A 25,156-nucleotide genomic window follows, 5' to 3' on the forward strand; every position below is an offset into this window, starting at 1 on the left:
TACTAAACACGAGAAACGCTTGCCGCTAAAACTTCCAGTTCTCTTGTTTGTTATACAATTTCAATTTTAGCTTAACCCAAATCCGAAATAAATACACGATTTAATACACTTAAGCCTTCAGTACACGCTTTTCCAAGTGTGCAAATTTTTCCGCACGCATAATCCAACAGGCCAACAGTGGTCTCAACACTGACAAAACATCGAAAATGTCAAGCGTATGCTTTGCTGTTGCTTGATGTGTGCGGAAAAGTTTGCACACTGGGCAAAGTGTGTACTGAAGGCTTTACAATACGTCTATTGTGTAGTAAACAAGCCATTATCCGAAATTTCTTTAGTGTTAAATAAATCCACCTCTCCATGCTCAGTCATGTATCTCAAACCCCTACATGCAGCATTTGCTCCGCATATTCGTACTCCATCGTCGTACGTCCAAATGGCCGTCGTGTTTGTAGGTCAAGTCCCAGTTCCCACTAACGATCCGGTTTCAATCCTTAAACCCGTTAGCGTAGTTTTTTTTTGGTTCACCCCGTTCTCTATTTGCGTCCTCTTGTGCATCTCGAATGAGCATCTCAGTACTCTCAGTTCCCTTTGGGGCCATCCGCACGCGAACCCATCTGCACTGCACTGACCCAATTACGGGCGTGGGCTCCCCAAAAACCCGAGGGGCTCCTCTTCTGGAACGCGGGAAAGGAGTAGTGCACGCGATGATCCACTTTAGTAGAGCCGTCGTCCATCGGCGGCGATGATGTGGAGCCTCGCAGTCTGGAGACGAAAAAAACAATTTTGTGTCGGAATGGCACTCACGTCGACGGACGATGAGTGGCTCTCGCCACTGAGCTAGTGTGAGAATGAGTGTGGGAAGAGAGGTTCTCAACATTGTCTCGTATGAATCGGGACGCGGTAAGTACGAGGTCCTTGAGTGGATTTATTGTCTCCCAAGTTGTTGAAAATTCTTCGACTATTCAAAAGGGCCTATCCAATAATGAGAGGCTCTCTTTGTTTACTTTTCGTTTTGTGAATAACTAAGTCTCATTACGGTTTTTTTTAACAAAGACAAGAGAACAAGAGAAAAGAGTGAATCTCTCAATGTTGCGTAGGTCGTTTTGAAAAGTCATGTGAGAAATGTTTTGTAATTCGCGGGTTTGAATTCTGATACACAAAAATAACAAAAAATGGTGACAAGCTGAATATAGAGACAATACTAACTTTTGTAATGGTTTGGGCATCACATTCTTGAGTTCCATCTCTTTATTGGCGGCATTATCCTTTCCGGCAGTATCGCTGTGGCTTCCGGGTCCACCCCCACCGGGCCCCGTGCCACCGAGGGTTCGTCCCACCGGAAGCGTGGCCATATTATCGCTACTTTCCACGTCCACGGTGGCCACCTTCATCTCACCGGTGACCATTTTGACCAGTGAGCTTCTTCTGGTCGACTTGTCACTTGTTTTTCAACTGTACACTATATCCTGAAGTGTTGGGTCTAGATTTTCACTCGGTTCACTCTCTTCTAAAGGCTTTGCCTTTTTCTTCACCAGGAAGACATCTTGGTCGAATCAAATTCACTGCTGTAGAAAAAATTTTCGCATCAGACACAAACCACTCCGAATATACTCCCTTGAGGATTAATGACGTGTTTGAGATATTCAATCACTTTCACGCTAATGAAGTATGCAATTCGGGCACAAGTATCCAGATATAAAAGATCAATCACCGCCAAACTGGTGCACCAAATCAGGATCTCACTCCTCATAAAGCGGGCAAAAACACCAACCAGACGAACAAGGCTTCGACCCAAACCCCAAAACAAATTCCCTAAAAGGAAGCGAAATTCGTCGGCCCGTTTCTCCCTTCATCGAAAGTGAGATCCCGGGATGAGCACTCGCGTCGTATCACTCATTCTCCCATTCGTTCTCTCTCTGCCGCGCGCGAATTCGGATGCTGCGCGTCCGGATGCTGTGAGTGACCGGGTCCTTGCCTCCACCGCACCGTTTTGTTCGGGATGCTTTTCACAGATTTTTCACTCACTCCTGCCTTGTTTCCTTTGATCGAACAAATTTTTCTTCCCTGGGGTGGGGTCAAAAGATCAGCGATTTTTCTTCGATTCGGAAGACAAATGCTCCTTAATTGACTGTTTCATTGGTACTATTCGGATGAACTTCTCCAGAGAAAGCCTCTGAGCACAATTTGTTTCCACACAGAACTCTTTTTCACAGAAAAGCGCCTCAATGGCGGCAACCCGCATCATAAAAACGCCTGCAACTCCCTCAAAACTCCATTAATACCCCCACAAAACAACCAATAAAATTCCTTTGTTCTAATCGAAATCAAACTTTCAATCCAAAAATCAGCTTCACAGCTCAAATCCAATCAAGGGCAAGCACAAGAGATTACATTACACACAATCCTCGCGGAAAACGGCCGGGGTTCCTGAAAACGGGTGCGAATCGCGAATCGCCCGAATGTAGACTGAAAATAGCCTCGCCAAAGTGGTGCCCGCTTGTGCTTGTCCGTTGTACCCACCGAGCGAGTGCCTCAGTCAGAGTTAGAGATGTGCGGCGATGTTGTTTGAGATGAATCTCTCGCGCGGGCTCTCCGCGTTTCTCTCCTGCCCTGATGCGATGGACGGTTCGATGCTTCCGTTCCGTAGCGAGTTACCCTCCCTCGGCGAATTTTCCCCCTCGTCAGAACGCGTGAAAGATATTTGCCTCGCGCGTAGTTTTGCACTAGTTCGACGGCATGAACCATCAAACAAGGAGTTTGATTTGCACCATTTCTTCTAACACAGAACGGTGTACTTTTTCATGCCTTTCTTCAAGAAGAAGAAGGGTGCACTGTTTGCCGTTGCCGATGCCGATGTCGATGTCTTCTTGACACCGTCGTCCGTCGGTCGTCGATGCAAGAAGAGGGGTTGCACTTTCGTCCTGTGTGCTTATAGCAGCAGGTTTTGTTCCAGTCCTCCTCCTGCGGTGGTATTGTGTTCCAGCAGTCCCTGCAGATTGTGTCGTTGGTTCAAGGGTGCAAAGCCTGTCTAGCGGCATCGAGCACCGAGGGAATTACGATGCGGCGTTTCTGTAGTCATGATTTGCTTGGGTTTTTGTTTCCTTAATTTATGCACTGAAATGTACACTGGTTGTCCACCTTTTCGGGACAAGCATTACCGAATGGTGAGTCGACAGCTTGGGATGAGCGTCCAACATATCATCATATTCAAGATATAACTAAATCAACAATATAAAGCCATAGTACACGATTCGTGTCTGCCAATCTCCAACCTCGGTTGCGCCCAACGCTCACTAGATCTCTTTCCACCTGATTTGTCCACCTTGCACGCTGCCCTCCAGACCTTCTGGATCTCTTTCGAATACTAGTTTTGCAGGGTTGCTGCCCGGTATTCTCACAGCATACCTTGGCTATCGTATCCTTCTAGCATTTCTCACCTTCCAGACGCTAGGAAGGTGAAAGCTAAGGATTCTTGTCTAAGCGAACCATATCCGCACACCAGTGTGGACTTACTATCTTTGGCACCAGGAGGTGACCGAGCGCCGGTGCATACAGATTGCTCAAGCGGAGTAAGCCTAGGCGTGGCGAAAGGCCAGCAGTGGGCTCTGCTGGGGCTCTTCAGTAATTCCACATATCCGGAAGCAACTCTGTACAAGCAATATGGCCCCGCTTCCAAGGTGTCACAGCCCAGGTAGGAGTGCCCCTGGTACATCAGGAATGAACCAGTAAGTTCCCGATTACGGTATACCGGTCTTGCTTTGTAATTGGTAACTGAGACGGTACACGCTTAGGTAACTACGCTCAAATGAGCTGGTAGCGGCGGCATTCTATCCTCCTAGTAGGATCGGATGACACTGACTTGAAACGGCGGATGGGCTAATGTCAGCGCTGTCTTCCGTCCCATAAAACCGTGGCGTGGCCTTAAAGTACGTTCCTGAGCTGTGGCCCAGCTTAGGCAACTAACTGGGTGGAAGTAGGTTCACATGCACACTCCTGATTAGCGCTGATCCGGCTCTTAGCTCAGCGTCCATTAGGGCCTGTGCCAACCCTCGGGAGGCCTCCCTGCTTGCCTAAATAACCACCCGGATCATTGGCGACTACTTCATTAGCAGTGAGGTAGAGTGGCTCTAAGGGGGACCCCCAGAGATGACTACCAAATCCATGAACAGCAACAACAATGTGATCGAGAGTGGAGAGACAGAGGGAACGGCGTTGAACCTGTTCGAGTGAGGAGGACTGGCGAGATCGCCACTGCGAGGGGCTGGTGTACTCACCAGTGAGCAGATGGTAGGAGGTTCAACAGGAGGAGCAACAGGTGGTGCAGCACCGGCCGAAGAAGCGCAGATGACTGATGGCGCGGACCTCACGCGGGCGCTGAACCACAACAGGAGAGGTCTACCAAAGGTGTTGGTAGTTGCCGAGCAGCTGGACGAGCTGATCAGCTATACGAACGGGCGGACTACCATCAGCGATGACCTGAAACAAGCCCTGCTGAAGATCCGCATTCGCTGGCTCTGGCCAAGAAGAAGTATGATCTCCTGGTCGAAGAGCGGAATGCGGGTGATGCGTGAAGGGAGGAGCGGTCCACTCAATCGGACATCTTCCTCTTTGCTGGCAACGCGACGATGTTGCCGGAGCTGTAGCGGAGAGGTCAAACCACCCTACGGCTCGATCTGCATGACCGAAATCTACCGAGGAGTGGAGTGGGCCAGGGAGTGTAACTCGGCACCAAAATGCCTGATTTGTACGGTGAACAAAGGTGACACGACGGGCGGGCCAAAATGTCCAGGCACGCGAGGAGGTCGATCCGCCCGACGATAATGTAAGTTACACAGCTAAACCTGAACCACTGTGAAGCCACACAACAGTTGCTGTGGCAGTCAGTCTCTGAGTCAAGTACAGACGGACCCATACCTCTCGATAACGGGAACGGGGTAGTGGATAAGGCAAAGTTAGCGGCGACCTGTACAGCCGGTCGTTTTCCGGTCCAGGAAATAATTCCCACCTCGCACGTGGGCTTCACAATAACGAAGATCAACGGTGTGTACTACTACAGTTGTTATGCCCCTCCCAGGTGGCTGATAGACCAGTTCTTGCCTATGCTGAATTTGCTATCTAACGCACTAGTGGGATTGAGTCCCGTGGTCATCGGTGGAGACTTCTACACATGGGCGATTGAGTGGGGTGGCCGCTTGATTAACGCGAGAAGCTGGGCTCTACTCGAAGCTAGACAGAACGAGGATGCTACGAAAGTAGGTGACAAAAAAACCTACAGTAAGAACGGTCCATCATTGACGTGACCTTCTGGAGCCCGGGTCTAAACCCTAGCTCAGACTGTAGGGTGGACGATGGATACACGCACAGTGACCATCTGACGATTCGATACAGGGTGGAACACGGAGGTAGATGGCCACAGCCGAAGGTCATCGACCGTCATCTGGGAAGGCTGACCTCGCCCTTCGATAAACCGGCATATGTGGAGCAATTGTTTAAGCAGAGTAACACCGACGATCTATCCAGCGATGATCTAGTCGGAACCCTAAGTCGTGCATGTAACGCCGCAATGATAAGGCGATCCCTACCAAGAAATGAACGCAAACCGGTATACATACTGATGGCGTCCAGAAATCGTCAAACTCCGCGCATCCTGCCTAGGAGCTAGAAGGAGAATGCAAAAAGCTCGCACCGATGAGTGTAGAATGGAACGAAGTGAGGCCAGGAGAGTATTACAGTAGTGAGGCATTGAGCAGTCAAGTAGTCAGTGATCTTGATTTCCTTTCCATCGGCTAGCTTGCTCATCGCAAGCAGACCCTTGAATCTATCCGGGCTTCTTTCCTTTAGGACGTAAGCCATTCCTCTGTTCTCCTTGAAGACTCCGTCTTCAAAGGAAATGGCTTTCTTGACCGACGTTCGGGGAAGAAAGTATCTTGCCTTGTGGTATGTTTCCGGAACGGCTGCTGCCGTTCATAGGTATTGCAATTGTTCGGCAGTGCCTTCCGGATCCATAAACAATGGATATCAAGCACCGGTGTACTCACCATTCACCCAGGTCGAAGGTGCTCCGCCTCCTCCAGGGCCTCCATGAGGAGCGAGAAATTAGCCGCCAGCGCCATGCCGGCGGAAGGGTGAAAAACTCGATTGATGAATCCCTCAGCTTTAATAACCGATGGACTATGATACCGGAGTAGTGTTCACTCGTGGTGAAGATTGAGGAAGGATAAGTCTTCTCACATGCCTAGGGTACGGGAGACACCCGGGTACAGTAAAGCACCGGCAAAGCTAACGTGCCTCTAACTCCCAAAAACGAACACTATCCTGAGCTTTCCCTTAAGGCGAAACTGGAAGCATTTTCTCATTTTTTCGGTTTTTGATTTTTTATTAAATAACGAAGCAATATTTTCAAAATCGGTTTTCGTGCACATGTAGAGTATGGATCAAGGTATCTTCTAAATTTTTTTGAGGTGGAAAATGTTTTCCATTTTTGCAGAAACCATTTTTTCGTGAAATTTTGTTCAAAAATGGTTTCTGCCAAAACGAAAAACATTTTTCACTACAAAAAAAATTCAGAAGATACCTTGATCTATACTCTACATGTGCACGAAAACCGATTTTTAAAATATTGCTTCGTTATTAAATGAAAAATCAAAAACCAAAAAGTGAGGAAATGCTTCAAGTTTCGCCTTAAGCGGGAAGGTATTAATTCAGAGGTTCGCCAAATTCTCGTCGGCTCCGCAAGGAGTTAGAGCTGTTTGCCGAATGCGCAGGAAGAATGCCAGCAGCGACTGGGAAAAAACACACCGACGATCATTCTCACGATTTCTGGTATTGTAATCCCTTCTCACATTGACTTCGGTCGGTCACGGTGCCGGACACGAAATTACTATCTATCTCATGCTTTACTTGCACTGCTGGTAGTATGGCCATACTGGAAAAAGGTGCCAACATCCAACTCGTATCTGCCGTAGGTGTTCTATAACCCACACCGAACGTGCTGACACCAGTCAAACTTATCCCTCTATGCAGACCTCCGAGCAACGCATGCAGCAGTGCACCGAGACTGTTTACTGCAAACACTGTAAGGCGAACGATCCCCTGGTTTCAAGTTGGCAGTGCCCACTACATCTTCGTGAGGCGGACGTTCAGAGGATTTGTACTGACAAAGGAGTGTCCTACCCCCAAGCCTGCCGAATTTTTGAGGTCCGGATAAATTCAGCAAGCAACCTACTCGGACACCGTTAATGTTAGCAAAGATAACGAGCTATATGCACTGAAAAGGGTCAACGCCCGACTCGAAGCCAACTCCAAAGCCATGGAGAAATGCTTCCATAAGATGGAGAAAGCACTAAAGGTCGCAAAAATGAGCGAGCGAATCGAAGTTACTCAAAATCACGGTACCATCGAGGATCTTGTCCGACAAGTTGCCAGGCTCACGACAACCGTCGAGCGCTTGGAGAAGGCTCTGGCGAACCGGGACGCAGTACTTGCCGAGAAGGACGCTGAACTGGCCAAGTTACGCACCACCCGGCTCAAGAGATTTGAAACCCCAATTTCGCTTCTTGATGACTCTTCCTCGGACGAGCATATTGCTTCCAACTAGCTCTCCCTGAATCCCATTGTAGCCGAGCAGGTATCGGAATGGAACGAAATCGGCAAAAACGATTCAGAACATATCCGGCGAGACTAGCAACCACGATATGGATGGAACAAGTATCAACTCCAGCGAAAGCCTCCGAACCCTCTGTAAGCGGCTCATCTATCATCGGCAAACGATCACTTGAAAAGGCAGGATCCTCTACGGATTCCTTCTACGGCCCCTCAAAAGCTAAGTGGAACTCAAAGTCTCGTACAGGCAATGGTGGTGACAGTAATTAAGTATGTTCTACTGTTTTACTAACGTTTTCTCTCGATTGACTTCTCTGAAATCGAGTTCAACAATGAGCTGACTGAGTGTAGTAACAACCTACACCAAACTACCAGCAACATTGACGAAAAGAAAGGAAGAAGAGATAAACAGGGGCATTGGACAGTCAGGGTCGCATCATTGTGGACGTTACACCTCAACCTGGCGGAACTGTTACCTCCGGGACGCACAAGGGACTTCGTGCCCATTCCCCGATTTACCCAGAATACCTCCCATGTATTCTGGCACTCGGCATGGTCTGGAAGAAAGACGCACAAGGGACTCCGGTCCAGTTCCCCTGAGGACTACGAGGGAGCCAAGATACAAGAGCCGTTGAGGCAAGACCAAGACTATACCAACACTTTCACCGTGGGAGAAGATTGGAACGCCTAATTCTCCAAATCCTCGCAGGAAGAATTCTCCGTAGACCTTTTCGTAAACCGAATTCGGTCATCAAGGCCAAGCATATGCGTGAGCCTAACTAGCACCGAAATATGCAAGGTGAATACCAAGCTCTATGCGACAGTGCAAGGTCCGCGTATCCAAGGCTCAACCTGTGCTGTCAAATACCGAAAACGCCTTAACCGCCCGGGACGATTCTTTCTGACTTCAAATGGCTCGTTCTTCAAAACTAGGGACCAAATTGCATTCGGTTTTAAGTATCATCAAGGGAAGAGGGGAAGAGTGTATCTTAACAATGATTTAGCGGGGATCGCCCTGACCCACCCCCATTTTCTGCGGGGCGGACCTAAGTGTGGCATGATTTATAATATTACCATATGATCATAATTTCGACTGGAAAACATCATGTTATTGTCGTTGTTAGTGACAGATTATTCTATACAACCGGTCATCCGGTGACCACGGAACAGATTCTGGTGACCTTGGAATCTCCGCTAGAAATGGCCATTTTTCGATTGTAAATTAATCCCATCATGCGACACCTCAAATTTCGCAGAATGCCGCGCGTAATCCAGTAAAACAAAGAAAAATGATTTTGATCTGTTCTGGTCACCCGGTGACCTCGGCACAGGTTCTGAGGACCTTGGAATCTCCGATTCTAAAAGAATCCCATCTGGATGAATTTCTGGAGGAATTGATGAGGCATTTCTGAAGATGTTCATGGATGAATCCATGGAGAAATTCGTGAAAAAAATCCTGGAGAAATTCCTGGAGGAATGCATAGTGGAATTCCACGGGAATTTCCTGGAAGAGTTCCGGGAAACTTTTTTAGGGTTTCTGGAGTTATCCGTAGACGAAATCTTGGAGGAATTTTGGCATAAATACATATAGGATTTTCTGAAGATTTATCTGGAGGAATTCCTGGAAGTATTTCTAGAAGAATTCCTGAAGGATTTTTAGGAGGAATTTTTGGAGGAATTCCTTGAACAATTTCTAGAGGAATTCCTAGAGAAATTTCTGGAGGCATTCTTTGAGGAATTTTTGGAGGTTCGAGGTTTCCTTGAGGAACTCCTTGAGGAACTTCTTGAGGAATTTCTAAAGGAGTTCCTGGAAGAATTTATGTAGGATTTTTTGGAGGAATTTCTGGAAAAATTCATGGATGAATCAGCGGAAGAATTCCTGGAGAAATTCCTGTAGATATTCCTAGAGGTATCCATAATGAAACTCCTGTTGGAATTCCTCGAGGAATTCCTGGAAGAGTTCCGGGAGAAATTTCTTTGGGATTTATGAAGGAATCCATGGAGGAATCCCTACAGGATATTTTGGAAGCATTCAGGAAAAATTCCTAGAGGATTTTTCGGTGGAATCCTAGAAGAAATTCCTGGAGCAATCCCTGGAGATATTTCTGGAGGAATTCCTGAAGCAACATTTGGAGGAATTCCTGGAGCAAATTCTGATTCTTTGATGAATTTCTGGAAAATGACTGGAGGAACTTCTAGAAGAATTTTGAATACCTGGAGGAAAATCAGGAGGACGTTTTGAGTAATTTCTGGAGACATTCATGGGTGAATCCTAGGAAGAATTCCTCAAGAAGTTCCTGGAATAAATCCATTGGAATAATCCATTGAGGAAACCCTGTAGGAGGAATTCCTGGAGATTAGACCTGTGCGCCGCCGCGCCACGCCGCCGCCGCCGACCCTTTTTGCCCCACGCCGACGCCGACCGTGATATCGGCGGCGCGCCATACGCCGATGTTTGTCACGCCGCCGATTTTCATATTTCACGCCGTTGATCAGTGCACGAACAAAATTTTGTTTACATAAAGTTGAGATAAAATACTAATTTTCTTTCGAAGATTCCTCTAAAATTCCAATCAAAGGATTCTTCAGAAGTTCCTTTAAAGATCTCTTCAGAAGATTCTTCAAAGATGTCTCCAGTAGTTCCTTTAGAGATTCAGGGATGCCTCTAGGAGTTTCAACATGCATTTTTTTTTTCAGAAGATCTCGACAGAAGTACCTTCAGATTTTTTTTCAGGAGGATTCAGGGATGCCTCCTAGAAATACATCCGAGATTCATCCAGAAGATTCATCTGGGGTTCCCATAGGAGGTCCTTCAGAGACTGGTCAGAGAGTTTCTCCAGGGATTTTTTTTCTGATATTCCTTCAGGAATTCATTCAGGAGTTTCTTCAGGAATTAGTCCGGGAGTTTCTTCGGAAATTCCTCTAGGAAATCTCTCAGGAATTCCTCTAGAATTCCAACAACGGGTTCCTCCTGGCATTATGTGTTCTTCAGAAACCACTCCAGGAGTTCAATCAAGGGTACCTTCAGGAAATCCCTCCTGGAATTTTTTCAACAATCCCTCCTGCAATTCCTTCAGGGATTCCTCTCGGTATGCCTCATGGAAAATTTCCAGAAATTCTTTCAGGAGATCGTTAGGAATTTATCTAGGAGTTCATTCAGATATTCCTACAGAAGTTCCACCATAGATTAATTCATGACCATTTTCGAGGATTCATGCAGTATAGTAGTTCTTACAAGGAATAATCCAGAAGTTCCTTCGGTGACCTCTTCAGGAGTTCCTTCAGGAGTTCATTAGGAATTCCTTCAGAGGTTATCTAAGCTATTTCAACAAGAGTTCCCTCGGGTATTCTTTCAGAAGTCCCTTCAGAGATTCTTTCAGGAGGATTCATAGATGCCTCCTGCAGGGATTCCTTCTGAAGTTCATTTGACTTTGTAATTGTTTTGCCAGTCTGGACAAATTTCAAATACAGCTATTTAATCTTGTCCGACGATTCGGTAACATTTGGTGTCTTTCTCAGGGACTCAATTATTGCCGATTTTTCGTCCAGTTTTGTTCTGTCGAACAATGGTTATCAAACGAATTGAGTTTTCTCCCACAGCAGTTAACGATTTTTGGATTCGACTGCGATAGAATTTAACTTTGAAATGGCTTTTCTAGTCTTGACAAAATTCGAATACAGCTATTTTATAACGTTCTTTTAGAAATTCATACAGGAGTTCTTACAGAAATAAGTCCAAGAGTTCCTTCATAGATTCATCTAGGAGTTACCGGAGTTCATGCAGATGTTTCGTCAGAGGTTCCTCCTGAATTTCTTCAGGGATTCCTCCAGAAGTTCAGAAATCTCTCCAGGAGTTCCTTCCGAGAATCTTACAGGAGGATCCAAGGATTCCCCCAGAAGTTTATTCAGGGATTCATACAGAAATCCACTCAAAAAATTAGTATAAAAGTTCCTTTTAAGAATCCTTCAGGATATCCATAGGGGATTCCTCGAGAAGTTCATTACGGAATTTATCTATGAGTTATTCAAGGTATAGCTCTTGAGATTATTTCTGAGATTTTTCCAGGAGAACTCACGGATGCTCCAGGAGTAAAATCAGATTTCCTAAAGGAGTTCTTTCAGGAAATCTTGTTAAAGTTCCTTCGAGAATTTCCTTAGAAATATAATCATGCATATCTCCAGGATATTATTGTGGGATCTCTTATGGAGTTTCTACAAGAATTCCTCAAGCATTTTCGTCTGGAATTCCTCCAGGAATTCTTTTGTGGACTTTTCCTGACAATCTTTCGGGGATTCCTCCTAGAAATCCTGCAGGGATCCCTCTACCCGGAAAGATTCCCTCGGGAGATTCCGCTGAAAATCCTTCAAGAATTCCACCTGAAAATCGTTCGAAGATTGCTACCGGCATTCTTTCGGAGATTCCCCCTGGCATTCCTGCATCGATTTCTCCAGTAATTTCTTCGGTGATTCCTCATGGCATTCCTCCTGAAATTTCTACGGGCAATCTACGGGAAATTTGTCCTGGAATTATTTCGAGGATTCCTCTTGGAATTCCTACGGGGATTCATTTTAGATTTCCTTCAGGGTTTCCTACTAGACTTCCTCCAGGAGTTCCTCCTGATTTTTTTCAAGGATTCCTCCTGATATTCCGTCGTGGATTCCTACTGGACTTCCTTTGGGGATTCATCCTGGAATTCCTTCGGGATTCCTTCGGGAATTCCTTCGAAGATACAACTTAAACCTTCTTCTTGGAATTTTTCCGGAGATTCCTCGTACAATTTCTTCGAGGGTTTCTGCTTGAGTTCCTTCAGCAAATCCTCCTGAAATTCCTTTGGAGATCTCTTCTGGAATTCCGTCGAGGATTCGTCCTAGACTTACTTCAGAGATTTCATTTGATACTCTGTCGTGGATTTCGCCTGGAATTTGTTTGATGATTCTTTTTAGAGCTCCTTTGGAGATTCCTCCTTGATTTTCTCATGGAATTCCTTCGACAATTTCTCCTAAAATCCATTCGAGATTTCTCCTGGAATTTATTTGGAAGTAAAAGGAAAATCGTGTTACGGCTAAACTGGAAGCATTTCCTCACTTTTTGGTTTTTGATTTTTTATTAAGGCTGATACAAATTTAATTTTGACTTTTTGTCTCCCGCCCCCACCCCCGCCTTCAAAAATTTTTGGCTGAATTTTGCAGTTTGAGGGGGCAGATAAAAAAATATTTATCAAAATATTGGGTCTTGCCAAAAACTCTTTAACAAATCCGTAGAGTTTTTAAAATTTTTCAGATTAAATGCTTTTTTTATTTTTATCCCCCCCCCCCTCGACCAGCCAAAGAGTGGTGGGACAAAAAGTGAAATAAATATTTGTAACGGCCTAAATAACGAAGCAATATTTTCAAAATCGGTTTTCGTGCACATGTAGAGTAATCTTCAGGTTTTGGTGAGTCAGGGTGATGCAATATTGTTGCAATACTTTTTGTGTGTCCGTACTTATGACGGGTAGTGTAGATCAAGGTATCTTCTGATTTTTTTTGTAGTGGAAAATGTTTTTCGTTTTTGCAGAAACCATTTTTGAACCAAATTTCACAAAAAAATGGTTTCTGCAAAAATGGAAAACATTTTCCAATTAAAAAAAAAATACAGAAGATACCTTGATCCATACTCTACATGTGCACAAAAACCGGTTTTGAAAATATTGCTTCGTTATTTAATAAAAAATCAAAAACCGAAAAAATGAGAAAATGCTTCCAGTTTCGCCTTAAGTGCTGTTTCTTTGAATTCCACTATCTAGGATTTCGGTTTGAAATCCTTTGGAGATTCCTTCTGGAGTTCTTCGGGAATTCCTCATAGAATTCCTCCAGAGATTCCTCCTAGAGTTCTTTCGGAAATTCCTCCTGGACTTTTTTCAGGGATTCCTCCTTGAATTCCTCCGGGGATTTCTCCTGGAGTTCCTTCGGAGATTCCTTCTAGAGTTGATTCTGAGATTCCTCCTGTAATATCTTTGGCGTTTCCTCTTGAAATTCCTTTGGAGCTTTCCCTTCCAATTTCTCCGGAGATTCCTCATGGAATTCCTACTAGAATTTCTTCGGGGTTGGCATTCCTTCTGGAAAACCTTCGGAGATTTCTCCTGAATTTCCTTCGAGTATTCCTCATAAAATTCCATCGTGAATTCCTCCTGGACTTTTTTCAGGGATTCCTCCTGGACTTTGACGAGGATTCCTCCTGATTTTTTTTCCAGAGATTTCTTCTGGAATTCCTTTGAGGTTTCCTATTAGAATTCCTTTTGGGGTTTCACTTCAAATTTCTTCGGGGATTCCTCCTAGAATTCCTTCTAGGGTTCCTCTTGGAACTCTTTCGGTAATTCCTCCTAGAAATCCTCAGGGATTTCTCCTGGAATTCCTTCTGAGATTCCTCTTGGATATTTTTCGTTGATTCCTCCTAGAAATCCTTAGGGGATTCTTTCTCGAATTCACTTTGAAATCCCCACTTGAATACTTTCGAGGATTCTTTCTGAAATTCCTGTTGGGATTTCTTTGGAGATTACTGCTGGAATTTGCTTGGAACTCGTGCTGGAATTCTTTTGGGATAACCTTGTGCAAATTCTGCGGGAATTTCATTTGGAATTCTTTCAGGGCTCCCTCATGGAATTCCAACGAGTATTCCTCCTGGAACTCCTTCCGGGATTACTCCTAAAAATCCATTGGGGATTCCTTCTGAAATTTCTCCGGGATTCCTGCTGGAATTCTGTTGGGGAATCCTCTAGGAATTCCTTCGGGAATTCTTCATAATTTTTCCAGGGATCTCTCTAATATAAATTCTTGAACTACTCATAAGTGATTCCAGCAGAAGTTCCTTAAGGGTTTCATACAGCAGTTCTTGCAGGGATTATTCCAGAAGTTTCTTCATGGATTCCTCCAGGCTCCTTCTGGAATTCTTTCGGAGATTATTCCCGAAAATCTAATGTTCTAAGAAAACAAAACAAAAACTGCAGCAAAATCTTCATTTGCAATGGAGTAATGCAACATGCACTAATACGGATACGGATGTAGGTCTTATTACTGGCCACAGTAGTGATGGACCCGAACAGGAATAAAAAGGTGTTCATTCAAACGTAAGATTATAAGTACACAGGGTCATTTGACAAATAAACTGAAGAAAAAACATCTGTTTGACACTAATGAAAATTCGATCGAGTCAAACAAGATGTTTTAGCATTGGTTTCTTTTTGGTCAAATACTTCATCCTGTGTACTGGCATAATAACTACAATAATGTCATCAATGGTTATGAAAAAACATAGACTGGACTACAAATTCTACAGCGTAAAGACAACTTCTTCGTTTCGCCAATGTTGAAATTATTGTCAAATTTTGGTCACGCCGATTCACGCCGCCGCCACCGCCGCCGGAAGCTGCCACCGGCGTGACGCCGATGACGCCGCCGCCGCCGGCCAAAAATGGCCCTCACGCCGCCGCCGATCAAAATAAAGTCGGCGCACAGGTCTACTGGAGATATCCCTAGAGGAAATCTGGGAGGAATTCTAGCAGATTTTACTATAGGATTTTCTGGAGAAATTCCTAGAATCGCTGGAGAAATTCCTGGAGGAATCCTTGTAGGAATTTTTGGAGGAATTACGGGAGGAACTACGAGAGGAATTCCTGGAGAAACTAATTCGGGAATTTCTGGATATATATTTGAGGCTTCCTGGAGGAATTCTTGGAGGAATTTCTGGAGAAATTCCTCGAGGAATCTCTGAAGGAAGTCCTGGAGGAATTTGTGAAGGAAATTCCTGAAAGAATCCCTGGACAAATTTCTCGAGGAATTTGTGTAAGAGATCCAGGAGACGCACCTTCAGGATTTTCTGGATGAATCCCTCAGGAAATTCCTGGAGTAATTTCTGGAGGAATTCCTGGAGGTAATTCTGGGGGAATTCCTGAAGGTATTTCTCCTGGAACCCTTCCAGGAATTTCATCCGGAACTCATCGAGGAATTTCTCCAGGAATACCTCCAGTAGTTCCTCCAAATCCGCCTTCAGGAATTTATCAAGAAATTCCTTCATAAACTCCTCCAAAAGTTCCTTCAGAAATTCCTGCAGAAATACCACCAGGAATACCTCCAATAAAACAAAGAAAAATGTTTTGGTTCCAGGGATTCCTCCAGAAAATTTTCTAAAAAAATCGTTAAATAATTTCTTTGGGACCCTCCATAAACCCCTCCAAAAATTATTTCGGAGGCTTTCTGGAAGAATTCTGGCAGAAATTTTAAGAGGATTTTTTAGAGGAATACCTGAAGGAATTCCTGGAGAAATTTCTGGAGGAGTTTCTGAAGAAACTTTTGGAGGGGTTTATGGAGGGTCCCGAAGGAATTACAGGTCGATTTGTTTAGAAAATTTTCTGGAGGAATCCCTGGAGAAGTTCCTGGTTGTATTTCTGCAGGTGTTTCTAAAGGAACTTTTGGAGTAGTTTATGGAGAAATTCCTTGATAAATTCCTGAAGGAGGTTTTGAAGAAATCGTGGTCGTGAACAATTCGAGCTTCTAATCCAAAAAGTGTGTTTCACGCCAAGTTCAAAGGCGATTTGAAACTATCCAACTGGCCTTAGAGTCCATCAGGAACGCCATTGGTGACTGGTTAACCGCTAAGGATCGGACAGAGTCAACCGGTCTCGCTCTACACAATTTTCAATCGTCATGTCTAACCTTAAAAGAGAAAACTGGTTCTCGTCGCGAATCCGTTTCGGAAGTTTTGACGATGCGATACGTCATTCGCTAACCGGCAAAGACTACAAGGTCTTCTTCTTCTCTATGGCTCAATGTCCCCACTGGGACTTGGCCTGCTTCACGTCAACTTAGTGTTCTTTTGATTAATTGATGGGCTTTCTTTGTCTGCCATTGCATGAATTATTACTAAAGTAAATGGAGTACTACAAATACATATTAGAAATATGATATCTATAGTGGAGCACTACAAATGCGTAATAAAATAGGACATCACATGTGGACATATACAACACAGAACATACATTTTGCCCTCTTATAATAGTGGATAACAATTTCCGATGACAGGATGACGAGGTTTCATAGATATTGTTGGTCCATCATTCAATCCTGTAATCGTATTTTCTCTGGCAGGTTGCCTTTAGTTAGCAGCAATAGTTGCTTACATAGCTCGAATTTTGTCTAGGAATTTCTAATCCTAAGGGGGCATCCCGATTCGGGTTTCATAGCTAGAGTTCCATAATTTGAAGTCTGTGCAAGGAAAAGGTTTACATCCCTAATTAATCACAGCCCGAAATGGCCTGATTGTTGGCAATCGAAATAGGATAGCGCGCCTCTATTTTGTCACAGCCCTGTAAATGTGCATTAATACTAGGGGAGTATTTACAAGTTAAAATAGCACATTTAACACAAAAATAAAACTTGTAATAGAATTCGTACATTGTGTGGCAAGGACTTACACTTTGCCCAGGGAGTCGAGAAATTGTTCCTGACTGGAACGGGATTCAAACCCACCACCTTCAGATTGGCGATCCATAGCCTTAACCACTAGGCTAACTGAAGTAGCAATTCCGCCTCTACCAAACGCCTTCGCTGCTCGTAGTCTTGAACTGTTTCCAAGCTACCGCCGCCATTGCTACCCCCGTCAAAGCGCACCACGTTCCAGCAGTCAGCTCCTGCCACCCACCTACAAGCTTGAGCAATCCGTGATTTAGCGGTAAGGTACCCCGGGGCAAGTGAGAATCCGGGGCAAGTGAGACCTACAGCTATAACTTTTTTTATTTTTTATTTTTAAGGCAAACATTCTTCATAGAAAACATAGGTATCACACCAACGGATACTTTGAATTCAAAAATTGTTATTGTTCTCACCATAAAGAGGCCATATATGTTATTGTTGTTCATATGTAATTTTCAATTCACCAAGTGAGATTAACGTACCCTACTACATTCGTCGTTTAAAAATAGAATAACAAATAAAGTAAAACTTTTTCAGTTTCAGGATAATATTTGGAGTGCTTGCAAATTATTTTAAGCGAAAAAGCTGTGATTTATTTTCATTTATTACCTTTTGTTAACTGCTCTCACTTACCCCAGTGCATTTCAGCATCTGGGGCAAGTGAGACCTATGAGAGTAAGCAAACACAATTTCATAGTTTGATCTCGCTTTCTTCAGACTAAGTCGAAATCCACATAAAAGTGAAGTAAAAATAGTCGCCTTAAGTAATCAATCGTTGATTAATACTTAATTACTTCTATTTTGATGATGAATCTATTGTTTAAAATAACGAAGTCTTCGATAGAACATATTTTTTCGAAATTACCTATTTTTTAATATTTTAGTTCAAGCAAATTCTTTTGTTTTTCCGTTTTTCGCTGCATAATGAGTTTTTCTGAATGTTGAAGAATCGGCCATAAAGTATCAGAAAATTGGAAAACGACTTACTCGGAGATTACGATTAAAAAATCTTTATTTAATGATCGTAATATTATGGTAAGGAAAAACATAACATCTGTAAATGTTGAAAAACCTTTTGGCGAGACTCATCAACTACGTAATATGAAAAGTAAGTTTGGAAATCTTTCGGCATCTAACCTTAGGAAGCTTTTTGTATAAATAAAATCAATTTGTTTTGCACGAGATGCTAGAGGTCAATCATTTTTTTTTATCAGTGATTCGTTATTATATGTGTTACGTAATTTATGCACGATACCACAAAACTTTTCTAATATAAATCGCTAAACATAGTTATTCGCATAATAATTTATGCTACCTTACATATATGCAGCAACTATATTAAGCTATTATTACAAAAAATCCGAATAGGTCCCACTTGCCCCGTGATACGGTGTAAATGAAGATCTGTTCCACTTTTTATAATATGCATAATATACAGAATTCAAAAATTTTGAAACAGTTTTAATGCCCATTACTAAGAAGAAATATACCAACAATGTCTTTTAGAACCATTGAAATTATAAAATTATTTATGTTTAGAATTTTTTGGCTTGACAAAACCAAACTAGCATTTTTTTAGGTCCCACTTGCCCCGGGGTACCTTATATCTAGTGAGTAATTATAGTGTTTCTAAACTAACATCTCATGTTTAGCCGGGGCCCGTGGCGTAGTTGGTCACACGTTCGCTTCATATGCGGATGGTCATGGGTTTGATTCCCAGCCCCGGCACTTGCAATTTTTCGTCAGTTGCTTTTCCCCCGAGAGCAACTGGCACTGACCCTCTTCTGAGCCCCATGGCTCAAACGGACCCGGATACCTGGACATCGGCGAACTGCTACTCATAATGGACCCCCCAATCGGACTGGAAAGGAACAACGGCCATCCATCATCATCCTTGTGCTCATCATTCTACTAGGTATAAAGTAGAAAAAGTGAAAGCAGCAGAAAGGCACCAGTTCGATAAAGTAGAATAAGAATCTAGGCGCTGTACAAAATGTAAGTGCAGTTGTCAATTGAAATTGCTCACGTAGTGCCCCAGTGGACAATAGAGCTGTAAATTAGGTTAAGTGATTAAGAATAAAATCTCATGTTTAGTAGTTAGCAAGTCCGAATCCCTCCCCATAACCTCAACCGATCCTGAGACTCGAGGGTCAAAAGATGTCTTGTGTACCCACCCCGCAGGCTGCCATGGCTCTAGTTCAGTGGCCGGGGGTTTAGGACGCTTCCCCCTCTAGGTGCGCCGAAATTATCCTCAAGAGCCAAAAGGCCGTACCAGAAACGATAACGATCTATACGAGAAATATATCGAGTTGTAGAATGTTTTTTACTCTTTTTTTTTATTTAACTTGGACGTCAATCACAACTGATCATCACAATTCTTACAGTGCATACGACTGCAATTTATCTCGGTTCCGCTTCACAGTCAGAGCATCCCAAAATGCGTGACTACAACACCCTCTCATCTTACCGGCGGCCGGCGGCAGCGCTATGCACCCAGCAGCACCTAGCCCTAGTCGAGACGCAACCGTACGCAAAAAGGGGGACGGCATCGCCATCACGGTAGCCGTCAATTCAGAATCACCACAAAAAATCCAGACGCGTGACTCCTGAATGTGTGCAAGCCTATAAATGATGAAAACCACCCCGTATTGTGTTCACCTTTGTTCACCACCCCCTATCTAAGGCACATAGTATCGTGACTCGTGACTATGATGGTCGGCCTCCGTCCGTACACAATGCAATGCAGTCGTCCTGATGCGGGACTATGGGATTCAATGAGACAAAAACAATCGAACCATCTTCACATCGCATCGCCGTCGTCGTCGTCGTCGTCGATCCGAATGAAACTCTTCGAGAGGTGCAGCATCCAGCTCGAGGGTCGTTAATGAAGTGTAGTGGCCACTTTGTGCGATGCGAATGGCAAAGACGACGGCGTCGGAGTCGGGAAGTATTTCGAACGTGAGCGGATTTTCTGATGACTTTGGCGAAAAATTTTACGCTATTGATTTTTCCGTCCTTTTCCGAGGTTTTCATTGCTGGCTGCTGTTGTTGTCGTTGTTGTTTTTCTTTGGAGTAGGAGCTACCTACTGTGGCTGCTGGGAGATCCCTCTGCAACAAGGAGGTAACCCATTATTTTTGTTCGCAGGAGGAGAGTGGATTGAAGCGACGGAGAGTGAGTAGTCGAGTAGCTCACCGTGAGAAGGGACTCCTGAGAGGAGATTTAATTCAATTTCAAGGGAGTTATTCTGGACTAGTTTCGATAGAGAGACTGCTTTTCAAAAATATATGACCAACAAAACAACCAAAGTGTTTAAAAGATTAGTTAGATTGATAGATTGACAGGCATTCCATCAGAATCCAGACAGAGATCCTCTCGCCATACTGAGAGTGATTCTCCCAGAATCCTGTCAGGGATTCCTCCAGAATCCTGTCAGGGATTCCTCCAGAATCCTGTCAGGGATTCCTCCAGAATCCTGTCAGGGATTCCTCCAGAATCCTGTCAGGGATTCCTCCAGAATCCTGTCAGGGATTCCTCCAGAATCCTGTCAGGGATTCCTCCAGAATCCTGTCAGGGATTCCTCCAGAATCCTGTCAGGGATTCCTCCAGAATCCTGTCAGGGATTCCTCCAGAATCCTGTCAGGGATTCCTCCAGAATCCTGTCAGGAATTCCTCCAGAATCCTGTCAGGGATTCCTCCAGAATCCTGTCAGGGATTCCTCCAGAATCCTGTCAGGGATTCCTCCAGAATCCTGTCAGGGGTTCCTCCAGAATCCTGTCAGGGGTTCCTCCAGAATCCTGTCAGGGATTCCTCCAGAATCCTGTCAGGGATTCTCCCAGAATCCTGTCAGGGATTCTCCCAGAATCCTGTCAGGGATTCTCCCAGAATCCTGTCAGGGATTCTCCCAGAATCCTGTCAGGGATTCTCCCAGAATCCTGTCAGGGATTCTCCCAGAATCCTGTCAGGGATTCTCCCAGAATCCTGTCAGGGATTCTCCCAGAATCCTGTCAGGGATTCTCCCAGAATCCTGTCAGGGATTCTCCCAGAATCCTGTCAGGGATTCTCCCAGAATCCTGTCAGGGATTCTCCCAGAATCCTGTCAGGGATTCTCCCAGAATCCTGTCAGGGATTCTCCCAGAATCCTGTCAGGGATTCTCCCAGAATCCTGTCAGGGATTCTCCCAGAATCCTGTCAGGGATTCTCCCAGAATCCTGTCAGGGATTCTCCCAGAATCCTGTCAGGGATTCTCCCAGAATCCTGTCAGGGATTCTCCCAGAATCCTGTCAGGGATTCTCCCAGAATCCTGTCAGGGATTCTCCCAGAATCCTGTCAGGGATTCTCCCAGAATCCTGTCAGGGATTCTCCCAGAATCCTGTCAGGGATTCTCCCAGAATCCTGTCAGGGATTCCTCCAGAATCCTGTCAGGGATTCTCCCAGAATCCTGTCAGGGATTCTCCCAGAATCCTGTCAGGGATTCTTCCATAATCCTGATAGGGATTCTCCCAGAATCATGATAGGGATTTGCCCAGAACCCTGACAAGGATTCCCCCAGAATCCTGACAGGGATTCCCCCAGAATCCTGATAGGGATTTCCCCAGAACCCTGACAAGGATTCTCCCAGAATCCTGACAGGGATTCTCCCGGAATCCTGACAGAGATTCTCCCGGAATCCTGACAATTATTTCATAAAGCTAGATAAAAGTTGAACTACCCTTCTCAGTGATGCTTCTTGCGATTTCTACATCCTGAAGTAACACACTGACGGAGCGTACAACAAATGGCACTCTCCCATGTTGAGGAAGGTTTTCGCATTGAGGGCGGGTGGTGTGCAAACTCGCATGGTACGAACAAACACTACTGTTTCAACTGGGACTGACGGCAGCAGTAACACGGTGCGGGTCCAGGCCAATGGCATAAGGAACATAATGGAAAATCGATTTTCTCGATGCACCCTCCTTTGGGGTGTTTTGTTTTGAGTACCCATGGTTTAAAGGTTGTCGAACGTTTCAACCGATTCGGGGTTAATCAATCTGTTTCAGCTACGGTGGATTTTTCGATAAGCCGTTAGCGAAATGGCAATCTTTCTTTTTCAGTTGGAATTGTTACACCTCTGAAATCACAACGTAAGAAATGGCATATTTATTCAACTTTTTCCACATCCTCCTAGCAAGCTTCCTGCTGACCTACTCCCTGGGGACAACCACAGCCCAGCAAGGATACAATGAGCTGTGCAGTCCGTACTGCATGAAGCGTTGCTTCGATACCTCGAACGAGTGCATCTCCAAGATGTGTCCTCGGATTTGCTGCGACCGAGCTCCCAAATGTTGAAACGGGAAGAAATAAATTGGTGACAAAATCTTCAGTTTCATTAATTCGATACCGAAAGTCATCCATTCGACCGTCCGAGATTCATGTGGGAATGTGTTGCTGGGTGACCTTCAACTTGAACGTGGTGGGATGGGACACGTGCCGGAACGATGTCCAGCAGTGCGCTTGATGACAGCCGCACCCCTCCTCCTACCGAAGCCATGACTTGACATGTGTGCTGATTTCATTAGCGTCGATCTCTTTTGTAATGTTGTGATACGGTTCGTCGATGGAAAAAGAATGAAATTCAGAAATGTGGGAATGGACTGCTGCTGTTCAGGAGCGGTATGGGGTTCTCTGTTGCATACGTTTTCTGCATTCGAAAAGGGGATGCACTTTTGGAACCCCTCGTCATTTTGGCGAATATTAAATGAGAGTGTGTAGCTAGAATTTTAATTTGTTCTGAAGGAAACATTTGAAATGGATTGCAAGGATTCCGGACATTAAGTTCAGCGCCCACCAGCAGAATAACGAAAACGACCTACGACTCATTGATTTCGGCGCCTCCAAAAATATGGCCATACGTAGCACCTTTTTCCAACACAGCCTCCCTTATCGTTACACCTGGAGATCATCACGGCAGACGGAATCTCAAATCGACCACGTTCTGATCGACGGACGACACTTCTCCGACATTATCGACGTCAGGACCTCGATGGCGCCAACATCGACTCCGACCACTATCTGATGATGGTCAAACTGCGCCCAAAACTCTCCGTCATCAACAATGTACGGTACCGGCGACCGCTACGGTACAACCTAGAGCGACTAAAACAACCGGATTTCGCCTTAGTATACGCGCAGAATCTCGAGGCCGCGTTGCCAGACGAGGGCGAGCTTGATGAGGCCCCTCTAGAGGACTGCTGGAGTACAGTGAAAGCAGCCATCAACGACGCAGTCGAGAGCACCATCGGGTATGTTTTGGAGGAGAAGAACGCAGCGAGGGCGGTAATGCTGCAGCAAGGGACCCAACAGAACGTGGAACGTTACAAACAGAAGCGGAAACAGCATACCCGGAAGAAAAAGCGCCGCCTGGAAGAATCGGAGTGTGAAGAAATGGAACTGCTGTGCCGTTCCCAAGAAACACGGAAGTTCTATCAGAAGCTCAACGCATCCCCCAACGGCTTCGTGCCGCGAGCCGAAATATGCAGGGATAAAGACGTAGGCCTCTTTACGGACGAACGTGAGGTGATCAAAAGGTGGAAGCAGCACTTCGATCAGCACCTGAACGGCGTGGAGAACGTAGGCACGGGAGCCCACGGCAACGAAGGAAACGACGACGCCAGTGCAGTGGAGGACGGACATAAACCAACTCCCACGCTGAGGGAAGTTAGGGATGCCATTCATCAGCTCAAAACCAACAAAGCTGCTGGTAAGGATGGTATCGCAGCTGAACTCATCAATATGGGCCCAGAAAAGTTGGCCACCTGTCTGCATCGGCTGATTGTCAGGATCTGGGAACTTCAGGGCGATCACTATTTTGAATGCTGCCTACAAAGTGCTATCCCAGATCATCTCCCGTCGTCTGTCACCTAAAACAAATGAGTTCGTGGGAAGTAATCAAGCCGGCTTCATCGACGGCCGGTCGACAACGGACCAGATCTTTACCATATGGCAAATCCTCCAGAAATGCCGTGAATACCAGGTCCCAACGCATCACCTGTTCATCGACTTCAAAGCGGCATACGACAGTATCGACCGCGCAGAGCTATGGAGAATCATGGACGAAAACGGCTTTACTGGGTAGCTGACTATTAAGACTGATTAAAGCAACCATGAACGCTGTGCAAAACTGAATTAGGGTTTCGGGTGAACTATCAAGTTCATTTGAATCTCGCCGGGGACTGCGACAAGGTGACGGACTCTCATGCCTACTTTTCAACATCGCTCTAGAAGGTGTGATGCGACGAGCCGGGCTCAACAGCCGGGGAACGATTTTCACAAAATCCGGTCAATTTGTGTGCTTTGCGGACGACATGGACATTATCGCTAGAACATTTGGAACGGTGGCAGAACTGTACACCCGCCTGAAACGCGAAGCAGCAAAGGTCGGACTGGTGGTGAATGCCTCAAAAACAAAGTACATGCTGGTAGGCGGAACCGAAAATGACCGGATCCGTCTGGGTAGTAATGTTACGATAGACGGGGATACTTTCGAGGTGGTGGAGGAATTCGTCTACCTCGGATCCCTACTGGCGACTGACAACAACGTGAGCCGTGAAATCCGGAGGCGCATCATCAGCGGAAGTCGGGCCTACTATGGGCTCCAGAAGAAACTGCGGTCGAAAAAGATTCACCCACGCACCAAATGCACCATGTACAAAACGCTAATAAGACCGGTGATCCTCTACGGGCACGAGACATGGACCATGCTCGAGGAGGACCTACAAGCACTCGGAGTTTTCGAGCGACGCGTGCTAAGAACGATCTTCGGCGGTGTGCAGGAGAACGGTGTGTGGCGGAGAAGGATGAACCACGAGCTCGCTGCACTTTACGGCGAACCCAGCATCCAGAAGGTGGCCAAAGCCGGAAGGATACGTTGGGCGGGGCATGTTGCAAGAATGCCGGACAACAACCCTGCAATGCTGGTGTTTGCAACGGATCCGGTTGGCACAAGAAGGCGTGAAGCGCAGAGAGCACGATGGGCGGACCAGGTGGAGCGTGACTTGGCGAGCATTGGGCGCGACCGAGGATGGAGAGCGGCAGCCACAAACCGAGTATTGTGGCGTACTATTGTTGATT

General features: G+C 45.3%; 1 protein-coding gene across 16 annotated transcripts in view; it reads right to left on the minus strand.

Moving 5' to 3' along the window:
- The window catches only part of LOC109427367 (proton channel OtopLc), a 185,963-nt gene that overhangs the window by 41,573 nt on the left and 119,234 nt on the right, over positions 1 to 25,156 (minus strand). The window contains exons 1-2 of one of the 16 annotated variants that reach the window (XM_062845034.1): positions 2,401 to 2,657; positions 1,207 to 1,562 (exon numbers count right to left, since the gene is read on the minus strand). The exons of 6 other annotated variants lie outside the window; for them this stretch is intronic. In XM_062845034.1, coding sequence (XP_062701018.1) covers positions 1,207 to 1,406 — 200 coding nt within the window. In that variant the 5' untranslated portion in view covers positions 1,407 to 1,562; positions 2,401 to 2,657. Of the gene's footprint in view, positions 1 to 1,206; positions 1,566 to 1,630; positions 1,650 to 1,711; positions 1,731 to 2,025; positions 2,222 to 2,391; positions 2,658 to 25,156 lie in introns of those variants that run through there. 9 more of the 16 variants (XM_062845030.1, XM_062845029.1, XM_062845026.1 and 6 more) reach the window with 9 other exon arrangements.

The sequence above is a fragment of the Aedes albopictus genome, chromosome 1, assembly GCF_035046485.1.
Source record: "Aedes albopictus strain Foshan chromosome 1, AalbF5, whole genome shotgun sequence".
Lineage (NCBI taxonomy): Eukaryota > Metazoa > Arthropoda > Insecta > Diptera > Culicidae > Aedes > Aedes albopictus.